Source organism: Eleutherodactylus coqui, chromosome 2 (assembly GCF_035609145.1).
Source record: "Eleutherodactylus coqui strain aEleCoq1 chromosome 2, aEleCoq1.hap1, whole genome shotgun sequence".
NCBI classification, from domain to species: domain Eukaryota; kingdom Metazoa; phylum Chordata; class Amphibia; order Anura; family Eleutherodactylidae; genus Eleutherodactylus; species Eleutherodactylus coqui.
In genome coordinates this window covers 15,949,099-15,964,393 of record NC_089838.1, presented here as the reverse complement: position 1 = coordinate 15,964,393, position 15,295 = coordinate 15,949,099, and the positions used below count along the sequence as shown (strand labels likewise).

At 42.5% G+C, this 15,295-nt stretch overlaps 1 protein-coding gene across 1 annotated transcript in view; it reads right to left on the bottom strand.

The window, feature by feature from the left end:
- LOC136609902 (cationic amino acid transporter 2-like) overlaps positions 1-15,295 on the bottom strand; it is a 53,685-nt gene that overhangs the window by 21,228 nt on the left and 17,162 nt on the right. Inside the window, exons 4-7 of the mRNA XM_066589191.1 lie at positions 13,284-13,439; positions 12,788-12,953; positions 6,727-6,863; positions 3,897-4,119 (exon numbers count right to left, since the gene is read on the bottom strand). Coding sequence (XP_066445288.1) covers positions 3,897-4,119; positions 6,727-6,863; positions 12,788-12,953; positions 13,284-13,439 — 682 coding nt within the window. The remainder of the gene's footprint in view (positions 1-3,896; positions 4,120-6,726; positions 6,864-12,787; positions 12,954-13,283; positions 13,440-15,295) is intronic.

Sequence of the window (15,295 nt, the reverse complement as noted above, 5' to 3'; positions counted from 1 at the left end):
GCGACCTAAGAGTGCTATACATGGGGTTTTATGGCTCTTAGGCAGTGTTATGCACCAGTTGTACGGGTATTGGTGAGGCTCCGATTCAGTTCGAACTAATAGATCCCTGTCAGCGACCATACGAACTGATGTATATTTATATCAGTAAGTATGGCCGCAGGCAGTCATTTTTTTTTATGGATATGTACGCTTTCTGTGAGTTGTTTGTTCAGTTTGGCTGTTTTGCAAAACAGCCAAACTGAACTTTTCAAAAGTTTGCTCATCACTATAAGCAAACATTGATATGCATGGCACATTACAGGGTTAGAAAAACGAAACTTCCCCAACTCAGAGGCCTCTGGAGAGCATTCTACTGCTCCAAATGAGCCGAAACTTGGATAACAGCTACCTCAAATGATGCGCTCGCCATTTATGAAAAAAAATGTAGTAAAAAAAGCTGGTGGCACTATAGTGGACCAGATCTACTGTGACAGACCTGCATCAATGTCAGATCTGAAGGACGGCATTCACAGACATGTTGTAGGGATATATATATATATATCTCAAACTACTAACGACCACTTGTCAGTAAGTATGTGAGTGCTTGTCATGCTCTGCCCCTGGTGACATCATCGAAGGTCCTACAACATATATAAAACACAGGGTCTGACCCACAGAAGAACAACACAGTTGGGGCTCTTGAAAAGAGGAGGACAAAATGAGAATACAACTAAGCTGTTATCTCAAACACAACTCAGTGGTCCCGACAGAAGACACTGACCTATCGCCACCACAGAGATCCGGTGGGCTGAAGGACCTGCAGTGATGACACTGCTGTGGGAGGAGCCATTGTGCAGTTTGGTAGAAAGTACTGTATACTGGATAAACTGACACCAGCTACTACCAGGACCTGTGATTACATCACTGTCATGTGATCACCTGTGTGGGTGGGGTCAGGAATCACATGACCGGGGGGGATCACTGTATCAAAAGGAGTCAGGTGATGTGTGGAATACCATAGCTGTGTGTATGATGTGTGTGAATCAGGATGTAGCAGAGCTGTGTGTCATGTGCTGTGTGTGTGATGTGTAGAGTCAGGATGGATGTAAATGTACAATATAACAGAGCTGTGTGTGTGATGTGTGGGGTCATCAAGCATGTAGTAGAGCTGCGCATGTAAAGTGCTGTGTGTGTAATGTGTGGGAATCAAAATGGATGTAGAAGAGCTGTGTGAGTGATGTGTGGGAATCATAATGAATGTACAATGTAGTAGAGCTGTGTGTGTAATGTGCGGCAATCAAGATGGATGTACTACAGCTGTGTGTGGCATGTAGTAGAGCTGTGTGTGTAATGTGTGGGGTCAGGGTGGATATAGTAGAGCTGTTTGTGTAATGTGTGGGGATCATAATGCATGTGCCATGTAGCACAGTGGTATGGCGCATTGCGCCACCAGAAACACTGGTGCTATAATTTCCTAATAATTACTAGTATTATATAAAACAAAATTGCAAGTGTATCATCTACAGTGGGTGTTGTCCACATTTCGTCTCATTTAGAGCAGCAGAACTCCCTCCAGAGCTCTCTGAATTGAGGAAGATTAATTTTGCTAACCCAGTATATATATGTGTGAGGACTCATGCACGTGGCTGTATTATCACTCTTTTTTGTACGGAGCTCTATTAGGGCAGCCATACAGGTCCATGACGCCGTTTCTGTACTCACATATATATCTCTGATTGCATACGGAGGTTTTTTATGTTGCATTTTGTACGAATCCCACAGAAAAAAGAAGTTGCATGCTTCATTGGACTCTCTATGTACAGAGGTATTCTACCTCAGGAGCATTGCTTCAAGTGGAGAACATCTCAAAACATAGGGAGAACCTGTGTAAGCCGCGGCAAGAGAGGGATCTACAATTATAGGGGGCCTCTCCGATATGAGTTCACACCACACAGCTTAGGGCTCATTCACACGGGCGTATGCGTACAATGCTGCGAAGCTCTCTCAGCGTTGTACTCAATACAGACCATACACTCTGCGGGCAGAGAGCTGGCAAAGATCGCTGTTATTGTCATTGTGCATGCCCGGAAATCTGACGTCATAGACATGCGCAGTGTGATTTTTATTTTATCTTTTTCAAATTCTCCGCTCTGTTCAGAGCAGGGATGCGTATCGAAACTCTACCCCTTCTCTGCGTATCATTGGTAATGATACACAGAGAAATAGAGCGTGCCGCGATTTATTTCTCCTGCGTATCGATACACAGTGCCCACACGCAGGTGTAAATGGTAGAATGAAAGTCCATTGACTTTTAACCCTTTGCAATCCAATTTTGGATTCAGGGTTTCCTAGGGGGCTTTCTCTTTCTGCCATTATACTATGGCGCCATCTGCTGGTTAGAGCCTGTACTGCGGTATGGGACATGCTAGAGAGGCCCCCCGACAACAGAGCGGCCAGTAAGAATACCCTGCCGGATGTCTTCCGACATTGGAGCTGTGTACAGCCTTCAATCAGAATGTCTTCAGACGTCAGACAGTGGATTGGAAAGGGTTAATGCCTCCATTCACCGCGTGTTATGGAAGGGAGATATACTTGCATAATACACAGTGACAATACACCCATGTGAATGAGTCCTAAACCAACCTTTCTTATATGCCTTAAGTTTAGTGCAATCTATAGTAGGGGATGGTGCTTACTTTTCAAATGTGGGAGTCAGTGTATAGTCACTTTGCAACTTTGCCGACTTCATAGTCCATAGGCAAGTGAACAACTTTTAAGAATGTTTCGATCGGACTTTTTCTGAGTCCCCCCTTATGTGTGGTGTTTGTTTTTTTCAGTATCCATTCTTACTCGTCTATCTGCATTTTTCTTCTAAGTCCCTACTTACCCAAGATGGAATTGGTCCTTATTGGCTCTTATAGGCTTTATTATATACTTCCTACTTTCTGAATGTGGGAATCAGTACCTGTCCACTCTGCAACATTTGTAAGTCTATAGGCATACGCACCAATTTTAGAAAATTCTTTTATGTGTGGTGTTTGTTTTTCTAGCACCTACTTACACAAGTCTTTACTTACACAAGATTTGATTGGTTTTTATTAGCTCCATTATATACTTTAAGTTTATCGTATCTATGGGTGCGTTCACAAGAGCGTATATCGGCTCAGTTTTCACGCCGAGCCGATATACGTCCTCCTCATCTGCAGGGGGGGGAGCCTGGAAGAGCCAGAAGCAGGAACTGAGGCTCCTGCCCCCTCTCTGCCTCCTCTCCGCCCCTCTGCACTATTTTCAATTAGAGGAGGCGGGACGGGGGCGGGGCTAAGGGCCCGCAAATTAGCCCCGCCCCATCCCGCCTCTCTTCATTGAAAATAGTGCAGAGGGGCGGAGAGGAGGCAGAGAGGGGGCGGGAGCTCAGTTCCTGCTCCTGGGCTCTTCCATCCTCCCCCCCCCCCTGCACATGAGGACAACGTATATCGGCTTGGCGTGAAAACCGAGCCGATATACGTTCGTGTGAATGCACCCTACAGTAGAGGATAACTACTTTCTGAATGTGGGAATCAGTACATGTCCACTCTGCAACTCTGCCATTTTTAGGTCTATAGGCATACACACTACTTTTAGACTAATTGGGACTGAATTTTTCTAAGTCCTTTGTTATGTGTGGTATTTATCTTATTTAGCACCCATTTTTTCTAGTCCGCCTGCATTTTTCTTCTAAGTCCCTATTCACACAAGATGGAATTGGAGCCAATGGAGGCCCACTAAATATTAACATATACGAGTATAAAGTAATACTACTTTTGATTCTTGCTCGGGTGTCTAGTTACTTTTGACAGGATAGTGTATTAGGGAGCTGTCCTCACCCATATGGCATGCATTTTATGCGACAAAGCAAAAATAACCATTCCCTATCTTACCTTGTGGTCAATGCACACAAAGAGCCAACGGCGACAATGTATTTGGCCACACTCCATCCAACATACTCAAATGCAGCCGGCAGTGGACTCCGGGAATCCAGGAGGTAATAGGGCATCATGAGAGTGAGAGAAGCAGATACTCCGAAATATGCCAGGAAGCAAATGGACAGGGATAGCACGATTCCTAAAGGTATGGCTCGTTGTGGGTTTTTCACCTCCTCTCCTGAAAATAGATAGCGTTCATTCATAGACCTGTAGACATAGTAATCACTATTTCCTTTGCTGCACTCGTACAGACAAACTCACTAATTTTAAACCCAAGAGCCAGAATATTTGTATTTTCCATTGACATAGACGAATGATTATTAGTTTTTGATGACATTTGATAAGTCGAAAAACTTTTTGTAATTTTTTGAGGGTATGGACAAAAACAGAAATTCTGCAATTATATGGGTTTGTTTTTGTGTTCACAATGCGGTATAAAATGGCATGTGGGTGAGTATGATTACACAGATAGTAATTTCATATATGTTTTTTTTGTTTTACTACTTTTGTACAAGAAAACCACTTTGTTTAAAAAAAATCTAATAAGTTTTTATCGCACTGTATTCTGAGAGCAATAACTGTTTTACTCTGTGAAAACCTGCTTTTTATTGGATTAGTGGACGTTTTCATTCATACCATTTTAGGGCTCACCAAAATGAGCGTAGCATTTTGCGCACCTATGTGTGCAAGAAAAAAACCCGCCCCATGCATGTTTAAAATGCGCGTGACCGAAGCTCCCTGCCCATTGCTTTTAATTGAGACGGCCCTACTGCAGCTGGCCCCATTGAAAGCAGTGGGGGGCAGGCAACCCTTACAGTGATTTTTCAGGGAAGGGCTTGAAATATAAGCCCTTCCCTGAAAATCATCCCTAGCTGGTGTAATAAAAAAAATTAATATATATATATATATATATATATATATATATATATATATATATATACACACACACACATTACTCTCCAGTTGGGGCTCCAGCGTGTCTTCTCTATTTCATGCTGGGACTGCTCTGAAGCATTTTCTGATGGCCGGAAATTTAAAAATCTCCGCCTCCAAAAAGTGCTGGTTTGATTAGCTGAGCGCTCAGCCAATCACAGGCAGCAATCCATTGAATGACAGCTGAGCGCTGTCTGTGATTGGTCACAGCGCTCAGCCATTCAATGAATGGCTGAGAGCTGCCTCTAGTTGGCTGGGTGCTGTGACCAATCACAGGCAGCGTTCAGCTGTCATTCAATGAATGGCTGAGCGCTGCCTGTGATTGACTGAGCTCTAAGCCAATCAGAGCCGAACTTTCTGGAGGTGGGAATTTTTTAATTCCCAGTCATCAGAAAGTGCTTCAGTTTCAGAAGAGCATATTTTACACGTCTATAATAATCCGTAATACAGATGTGTTAAGGATAACATTACATCTGTATGTCATCAATAGTTGTATCTGTTTTTACAATGACGCAGGTACCCTCAGCCCATACGCTATTAATATTACGTATGGGCTGAGGATACTTGCGTCATTGTATTGTACATGACTAACTGCAATACAGTTAAGTGCCGTACGCACTGTGAGTCTGGCCTAACGGAAAATTACCCCGTAAAGCTTTTATTCATCCAAGTATTGCTGACATTGTTTTTTCACCACAAATTGAACTTTATTTATTATAAGCGCCAAAAAATTCAGGAAAATTTTAAAAATTTGTTGTTTTTTCATTTAATCAATGGCAGTATGTCAAATATGTACATACATACCGCACTAATTGTTTATTTATTTTGGAAGCTCAATTAAAATAATGTGCATGTTTCGGAGCAATTTAGGCGACTTTATAATTTACGATTAATTTTAAATATTTTGACCCATACTGTTTTTCGTTTTCAGTTATATTTAATGTAGCATTTTTGATGCATAAACATGGCATTGATGACTGATATAACTAATTATTGTAAGGGTATGAGCGCACGTAGTAGATTTGGTGTAGATTTTCTTTACACTACTGGTGCAGATTTTTACGCAGATTTTGATGTGGATATACAACAGCCTTTACCCCTACATTTGAAAGGGTGAAATCAGCTGCAGATCTGCACCACAATCCATTCCCTGTGACCGTACCCTTATAAATGTCATTTATTTCTAGATAAATTATTACAAACTAACCCTATACTATACAATTACCTATACTAATGGCCTTTTTACAAGGGACAATTAGGCCTCATGCGCACGGTATGCACAGATTCCGTGTGGTGAATGCCGCACGCAATCCGCCCGTGCTCGCTGCCAGCGACCCTGCTAACCTTTAATTTTTTCTTTCCTTGAAAGGCCGCGATCGCCAGCTGAGTGCGTGACATAAATTTACCTTCAGTGATTTCGAAGGAATTAAGCTTGTTCACTCATAATACATTGCAGTACTTCTGTATTGCAGTGTATTATGCCTATCAGCATTCCTATTAGTCTATAATAGGTGTAGTAATTGCTTTTGATAAGAAAAGTGGCAGTGTCTTGCTGTTACAGGCTAAGTTCCCGTTCATTGTAAGAAGAACTCAGCCTGCAATACCAAGCCTGGCCACTGCAGTGGGAACAGAGCTGTCTACTACTTGCAGAAATCAGCTCCATACATGAAAGCAGCAGTCCAGAGAACAGTTGATCATTGATGATCCTGGGTGACAGACCCCAACCGTTTTATTGATGACCTATCCTGAGGATAGGCCATAAATAGTTTACTACATTTTCTCTTGTTTTATTGAGTCCCTTATGAGAAAAACACATTACAAATGGTTGTCGTTGTACCAAGTACATACATACCTGTGGTTGCAATGCAGTCAAACCCAACAAAGGCATAGAAACAAGTAGCTGCTCCTGCCAGTGTGCCACTAAATCCAAATGGCATGAATCCACCAACTCCATATGTACCAGTTATATTGCCACCTGCAGAATGGTTACTGTTGGTATGATGGTTAAAAAAATGTTTTTCAATAAAGTCATGTTAAATCAACATTGACTGCTATTTTCTAAAGGTGCAAGCCATTTGGATGCTCTAAATACCTACAATTACAAAGTATCATGGGTATTATGTCCGTGCTCAATCGTATCTGAAAGGATTTAATAAAAGGGGTCTACTACTACGAACACAAGAGCATATACAGAAAAGTGGACCCTACAGCAAAAATCTAAATGTGAACTTCCCTTGTTAGTGTTTATAAGTGTGAGCTGACTCTTTCTTGCTACCTCACTTCATCTTGCTGCAACTCTTTCTGGATACTGTATGGGTGATCTGTGCTCGTATGCATCTCAAACTTGTCTCTTGGAATGTCAGGGGCCTGAATTCTAGATTTAAAACAGTGCCGATCTTCAACTTCCTTAAAATTCACTCCCCCTATATAATACTATATCCAGAGACACACCTCCAGGGCACACCTGCGTACCATGCTACATATCCTAACTACGCTTGAGGGGTCAGTATCTTGGTGGCTAAGTCGGCCCAGTTTGTTTTCTGACCAATACATATTGGCCCGGGGTGGGGGGGTATTTCTTGATCCTTTAGGGCACCTTTTATGGCCGTCTCCTCACGATAATTAATATTTATCTACCGCCCCCTGCTGATATTAAAATGCTCTATGGGGTGATGGTACAGGTGGCTTTCCTCGATCCAGCCCCAATAATATTTATGGAGGACTTCAACCTGATCTTGGATCCAGTGTGGGACTGCCTCACTCCAGCTGCCTCGGTACCAACTCGTTTGCCTACATGGCCCCACTCCTACCTATTACAGGAAATATGACACTTGCGACACCCACTTGACTCCACCTATTCGTGTCACACGCTAACATATAATGCCTTCTCCCATACTGACCTACGCTTTGGCTCCTTGAGCTGTCTCCCTATGGTGCGTGATGTCTCCTACCTGCTTAGAAGCATACCAGATCATTCTCCGCTCTTGATCTTCAACCTTGGAGTTGATGGTTAGTGCCCTATGTGGAGACTTAACCCCCTGTGGCTGGCACAGGAGGAAGTGCATGAGTATGTGGAGCAGAAGGCCAGGATCTACTGGGGGGTCAATAAGAGGACTGCCTCAAAGCTAGTTGTATGGGATGCTTTTAAGGCTTTTACCAGGGAGTCCTTCACCTCTGCCATAGCCGAGCATAGAAGGTCCCTGTGGGCCACCTGATTAGACTTGGACTCGACTCAGCAGAGGCCAAACACATAGCAGATCCTTTCCTGGAAACTTACTTAAATCTAAATAACCTGCGATGGGAATATAAACTGCTACTTATTGAATATACAAAAAAGAAACATCTTTATTTCTGCCACCAGGTTTTTATTCCCCTCACCAGGGGGATAAAAACGGTCACTTGCTGGCCTACTTGACCAAAGAAGATCAATCACTTCGACGAATTACAGCGATACGTGATGCCTCAGGCGCCCTAATAAATGACCCCAAACTTGTTGACCAAACATTTGCCCAATTTTATAGAGATCTATATGCCTCCAAACTTAACTGCTCTGATGATCAGCTAATAGCCTATCTTGATGATATCCCCTTCCCTACACTGAGCCAGGATAAGGTGACCTACCTAGATGGTGCCCTGAGTACAGAGGAAATATTGGATGCCATCAATCGCCGGGTGTAGACAGGCTACCTGGGCAGTGGTATAAAAAGAATGTGGAATTCTTGGCCCACTCGACTTCTAACACTATATAACTCAATCGTGTGGGAGGGTGCTCTGCGAGATACCATGTGCAAGGCACTAATTATCATGATCCCTAAAACTGGGAAGAACACTACAGACTGCGGCTCTTATCGCCCCATCTCACTCCTTAATAATTACGTTAAAATCCTTGCAAAAATATTGGCTACGCATATAAACCTAGTTGTTAGGGAGATCGTATATGCTAACCAGTCTGGCTTCATGCCTGGAAAAGTTAAAGACCGGAATCTAAGATGACTTTTCAGTTATCTGACGTATGAGCACACTAACTGTGGGACGCGCACACTGGTATTTATAGACCAGGCAAAGGCCTTTGACTCAGGAGACTAGAAGTACTTGTGGGTAGTGATGCAATGATTTGGATTCGGGCCAACTTTTATTAAAAGGGTTGGGATCCTGTATGACTCTCCGGTGGCCAATATTAAAACCAATATCCATGTTTCTGCCCAATTTCCCTTGGGTAGGCTGCCCATTGTCCCCTGAGTTGTTTGCCCTTGCTATAGAGCCTCTTGTAATCCAAGTTCGAACATCACCAACTGTAAAGGGATAACTATGAAGAGTGCATAGCTCTATATGTGGATGACATCTTTCTCCAGGACCCGGAGTCTTCTCTTGACTCTGCATTAGTTATCTTTGATGCATTTGGCCTGCACTCTGACATTAGGGTTAACTGGGACAAAACCCACCTAATGGCAGTGGTTGGCCTTCCTCTGCCCACCCTGCTGAGTTGGACAACTCAAACAATGTATATAGGCATAAACGTGTCAGCGGAGGTCTTTACTTTTTATGACCTTCATCTAGTGACCCTCCTGAGCTTACTCTAGTAGGCAGAATCAATAGGCTAAAAATGAAACTACTGCCGAAATTCCTGTATATCTTGCATAATTCCCCTACCCTAATTCCAAACACGTTTTTTACAAGCTACGTGGGATTGTACTATGTATTTTGTGGAGGGGCACTCCAGGCAGGATTAGATTGGAGACCCTGTGCCTTACGGTGAGCTGGGAAGGATTAGCCTTACCCCACCTCTACTACTATTATCTGGCTGGCCAGTTGGTGTACGCTGGATGGTGGCTGTCTTTGTCAGATTATAACCCAGTGGTGGGCCTGGAGCGCAGGGTGGCAGGCCCTAACCAGAGCCTGAGGGGACTGCTAACGCATCATCCCTCATCTTCTATTGTCCCTTTGCCCATTCCTATACTGGTAACACTCGAAATTTGGTGCTGGGCCTTGCAACTAACCCCTAAGGAGAGAGCCATGTGGTCCACACATATTCCCCTGTGGAATAACCCCAATCTGCCGAACCTGCACCGTTTTCCAGAATCTGCTTTTTGGAGACTTTGGGGCGTTAACGTCCTCTCTTACATAGTCAGTGAAGGTAATGGGAATGCCTGTTTAGATATTAAGGAGAAAATGAGTTGGAGGACACCCGCTTGGCCTGTCTTTTAAGCTAAATCTTTCATTTTAAGAGTCTCGCTGTGTTGTTTGGGGAAGTGGTAAGGGAAGAGGGGGGGTGGGGGGGTGGGAGTGTTGTTCCTCTTTGGGGTTTTTCTTCTTTTTTTTCTGTTGCACTTGGTCTCCGGACTTAAAGTCCCTCTTTTCTTTATGTTTTTTTGATTATCAATAGTTGACAAAGTTATTTAAGATTTTATAGCCTAATATTATGTGTCAGGAGGAATGTACGCACATACATTAATAATGATGGCTTTTATATTTCTGTATTTATGCACTGTGATGTAACTCTGCGATGGGCACCTGAGGTGCCAGCTACCTCTGTTTGTTTGTTAATTATTTTGGCTAAGTAAACGTCCCCTAAAAAAAAAAAAAGTTAATTTCTCTTGAAGTTGTTTCGTATTATCCTATATCGTGGTACAAGTGGACACCCACTTACAAAAGTGCATTATGTTATTATCGTGTGGGCAAACTAAGCACGGGGCCCACATGATCGCAACCAAAGGGACTGGGTACGCACACGGGTTTCATGCAAAGTGGCCCTGTTCTACACGGGAGGATGGCAGTGTCCTACCTAAGCGGGGACATTGCCCCAATAAGGGCAGCCCAGCGGTCTTCGGATCTGGGCCCTAGCTGATCCTAGCAGCCACACACCAGAACAGGATGCATTCACATGCCACATGACAGGGACTGAACCACAGGACACACAGAGCCAGAATACACAGCATACAGCAGCCACAGTGCAAACACTAGTAACAGATGATAAGCTGAATATAAATGTGAGGTGTTAGTTCGTACATTAGCCAATGAACTTAAGCTGCAAGCCCCGGCAAGGCCCCTCGTTTCTTGCAGTCCCTACACTAGCAAGACACGTCTACTAGAGGGCCCTAGGGGCCAACCTAGCGCAGACATAGCAGACAAACTCAGCAGAGCAAACTGACACAAAATAAACGTACAAACGGACATGAACAGCAAGGCACAGATCACACAGCAAGCTGCAACAAAACACAGATAGCAGGTCACAGCAAACTTCAACAGACTCATGACTGCTCACTCTAGGGGCCATACAGAGACTGACCATGAGCTGGGTTTATATGTGAGCACAGACCCAGGAGATCGGCTAGGAGGAAATCCCACACCCAGCCAGCTCAATCAATTAACCCTGTGAGGACTGTGCTGCTAGGAAGCTTAGAACTACAGATCCCAGCAGCACATGTAACAATCAGGATCATAAAGCTCAAGGCAGTTTCTCACTTGCTAATGTTGCAGTATTTAGCTTTAATGGTTGCTGCCAAGCATATGTAATAGTAGGATTCATGGTATCTTCTGCTTTATGGCTCAATACCCAAGTTAAGTTAAATTACATCAATTACTTTGGTACAGTTGAAAGAAAAAGTAAACGAACCCTTTGGAATGATCAGGATTTTTGTATTGATTACTAATAAAATGTGGACTGATTGATTTGTAAATCACAACTACTGTATAGACAAATTAGCTAAACTAGTAACACAAACAACTGTACCATTCCTATCTTTTATTGAGCACATTGAGTAATCATCCACAATGTAGGGAGTAAAATCAAATGTGTTAATGCCTTCTAGAATAACTAATTTGCAAAAGATATTTAAATTAAGGAGATGAGGTTGGACTTTGCCTATTAAATGAAGACACACAAAGGCTGGTAACTGACAAATCTGTTCTTCTCTAGAAAGATTGGTGTTAGTCGTGTCTCAACACTAACAACTTTCAGAAGATATATCATAGAGACATATGAAGCTGGTAAAGGCTACAAAAACTTTGCTTCAGACCTGGGTGTACATCAATCCATAGTTAGACTTCAAATACAGAAAATTCAGGACGGTTCGACTCTCCCTAGGTGTTGGTATCCTGTTAAGATAACTCCAATAGTACAGCAAGCAATCATGAAGTAGGTGAGAAAGAACCTAAGGGGAAGAGCAAAAGACCTACAAACTGCAAGAACCTCTATTTAGGCATCCACTGTTAGAAAAACACTGAAGAATGGTGTCCATGCTGGCCAAACAAAATTGCAACCCATGTCATATGCTTTTGGGAAATATTCTATGGACAGAGGAGTCACAAGTGGAACTTGTTAGCACTAATGCACAATGCAATGTTTGGAGGAAGAAGCCCACTGCACATCAACACCAAGACCTCATCCAACTGTGAAGCTTGCTGGAGGGGGCATCATGGTTTGGTGCTAATTTACTACCTCAGGGCCTGGATGTCTTGTGATGATTGAGGAAACAATCAATTGTAAAGTGTATAAAGACCTATTACAGGAAAATGTAAGGGCAGCCTTCCATGATATCAAGCTGGTGATGCAATAAGACAGTGTCAAAGCACGCAAGTAAATTGTCTATTTTAAGCATTCTTTAGTTGAAGATATATGTTTTGGAATGCCCAGGTCAGAGTCCTGACTGTAACCCTATCAAGATGCTGTGGCAAGACCTGAAAAGGGCTGTGCATGCAAGGCCTCCCAGAAATCTTGATGAACTTTAGCACATTTTCAGGGACAAATGGTCCAAAATTTTTTCACATCATTGTGCGAATCTTACTAGCAGCTACAGAGAACATTTGGTGGAGGTGATTGCTTCTAAAAAGGAATCTACCCATTATTAAATTTAAAGCTTAACTTACTATTTCTTGTAACTGTGTATGACCCCCAAATACAGGCTAAAAAATACCTCCTGCTCCAAATGGCTACATTGAGTTCTTCCTCTGTGATCTCCCAGTTCCTCAGGTCTCCTTTAACACATCCACTCACTATAACAAATGCCAAGACAATCATGTTGATGGTTGTGAAGACTTTATTCACTGTGGTGGACTCCTTTACTCCAAAAGAAAGAAGCCCTGGTATGGAAAAAAAGACAATATATGATGCACCTTCAAGTCACAAAGTTGTATCTGATCTATCTATTGCATATCTAGCTATCTACCTACCTATTCAATATACTAATACTATTCAAATACTATCTACATCGAGTTGAGACTATATGGCCAACAGAAAGCAGACTCATGCAAAATATATTGAGCAGTACTTGAATAGTACTGAAAGCTGCATTACCAGACAGACACAGTCCATGGACAAGAATGGGGCTATAAATGAAAAAAAAATTAACAGACCTTTTTTTTGCTCTCACATAACCCCTAAATCCTAAAGTCATAGTACCCCTTTAATACCTGCAAGAATTAGTATGAGGCACACAGCGAAGATATCTGGGTATTCTGCGAATCCTGGCACATTAACAGGCATCGTCCTGCTGAAAAAGTTTCCTATTTTTTTCCCAACGAGCTCATCAAATGTAGCGCTCCAAGCCCGGGCAACACTGGAAGTGCCTAAAAGAAAAAACACTTAGTGGTTAAGGATTATTGCAAATACAGACCATACTGGATTATCTTGCTTATGCGAAATGAACTTTGAAAAAGTATTTCATACCATTCTTATTGAAAAAATGACCAAATATGGGATTGACAAGGCAACTGTTAGGTGGATACACAACTGGCTGAGTGATCATACTGAAAGAGGGGTTATAAATGGCTGCACATCCAAGTGGAAGAGTGTATCAAGTGGGGTACCACAAGGCTCTTTCCTGGGCCCAGTGTTGGTCAACATTTTTAATGTGATTGTTACCTGCAAGAGAAACCACTTAATCTTGCAGATATGATACCTTTTTAATAGCTAACAAAAATACATGATGTTATAGCGAGCTTGCGAGCCTCTCGGGGTTCTATGGGAATATTCTCTGACCCTCCGCTTCTGTATGACAGGCAACCTCCAAATTTTAGGAACCTTATAATGAGGAGTGCATTACCTTCTGACACAAAAAGGAACTTATCTCTGTAATGTAAGGAGCTGCAAGACCTGCTGACATGTACTGACCGCGGACAGGATACGGATCCCCAACACACAGCAGGACTATAAGATCCCAGGGACAGTCACATGTTCCACGTCTGATGTTGTGTACCAAATCCTGTGCAGTAAATGTCCTGTTGGGGGCCTTTATGTTGAAGAAACAGGGCAAAAACTGAAAGCGAGGATGAGATCGCATCGCCCTACAATTAAACACAGGAAGACAGAATTACCTGTGGCCGAGCACTTTCTAATCCTGGACATAACATAGGAGATATGAGAGTTTTGATATTGAAGAGTGGTTTGAAGTCACAAAGCCGTAGAAAATTTGGGAATATAAATGTATAACAACTTTTGACACGTTCCACGGGGGATTGAATTATTGCAGAGGTTTTATGGGTGAATGGCAGGTATAAGACATCTATAACACAGATAAGACTGCTGGCCTGGTGAGCCCCCTCAAACAGTAATTCGGGGACCATAAACTTTCACTCCCTTATCAGTGTCTAGTTAAAAATGTTTGTGCACCTGTTGCAGCATTCCTTGCCTGATGACCCCCCAACAGTAATTCAGAGACCATAGGACATTCACTCCCTTATCAGTGCCTAGTTAAAAATGCTTGTCTCTGTTGCAGTATTCCTTTTTATATTCAAACCAATAACATCATTGTCTGTGACTTGTGTGTCATAAGTGTGTATAAATATTCATGCCTCTTCGGATCTATTCCATTTCAGCCTGAAGAAGAACCTTGATAGGTTCAGAAACTCGCTATAACATCATGTATTTTTGTTAGCCATTGAAAGGTATCATATCTACAAGATTACATGGTTTCTCTTGCAGAGAGTAATCACACGGTACCAAACCTTTGTTTTCATTCAACATTTTTATAAATGATTTACAGGAGAGAATTAAGGGAAAACTGATCAAATTTGCTGACAACACAAAGCTAGGAGGGTTGGATAACACTGGAGAAGAGGGAAGATTCAAAAAGATCTGGGCAAGATTGAAGAGTGGGCAGCAACTAACAGAATGGTATTTAACAAGAAGCAATACAAAGGCCTTCATCTGGGCAAGAAAATTTTAAAAAAACACATACAGAATGGGAGGAATTGAGCTAAGCAGCAGCACATGTGAAAAAGACTTGGGTATACTAAGAGATCACAGATTGAATATGAGTCAACAATGTGATGCAGTAGCAAAATAGACAAACACAATTCTGGGATGTATTAAGAGAAGCATAGAGTCCAGATCACATGAGGTAATTATCCCCCTCTACTCTTCCTTAGTCTTCATCTGGAATACTGGGTCCAGTTCTGGGCACCCCAATTTAAAAAAGACAATC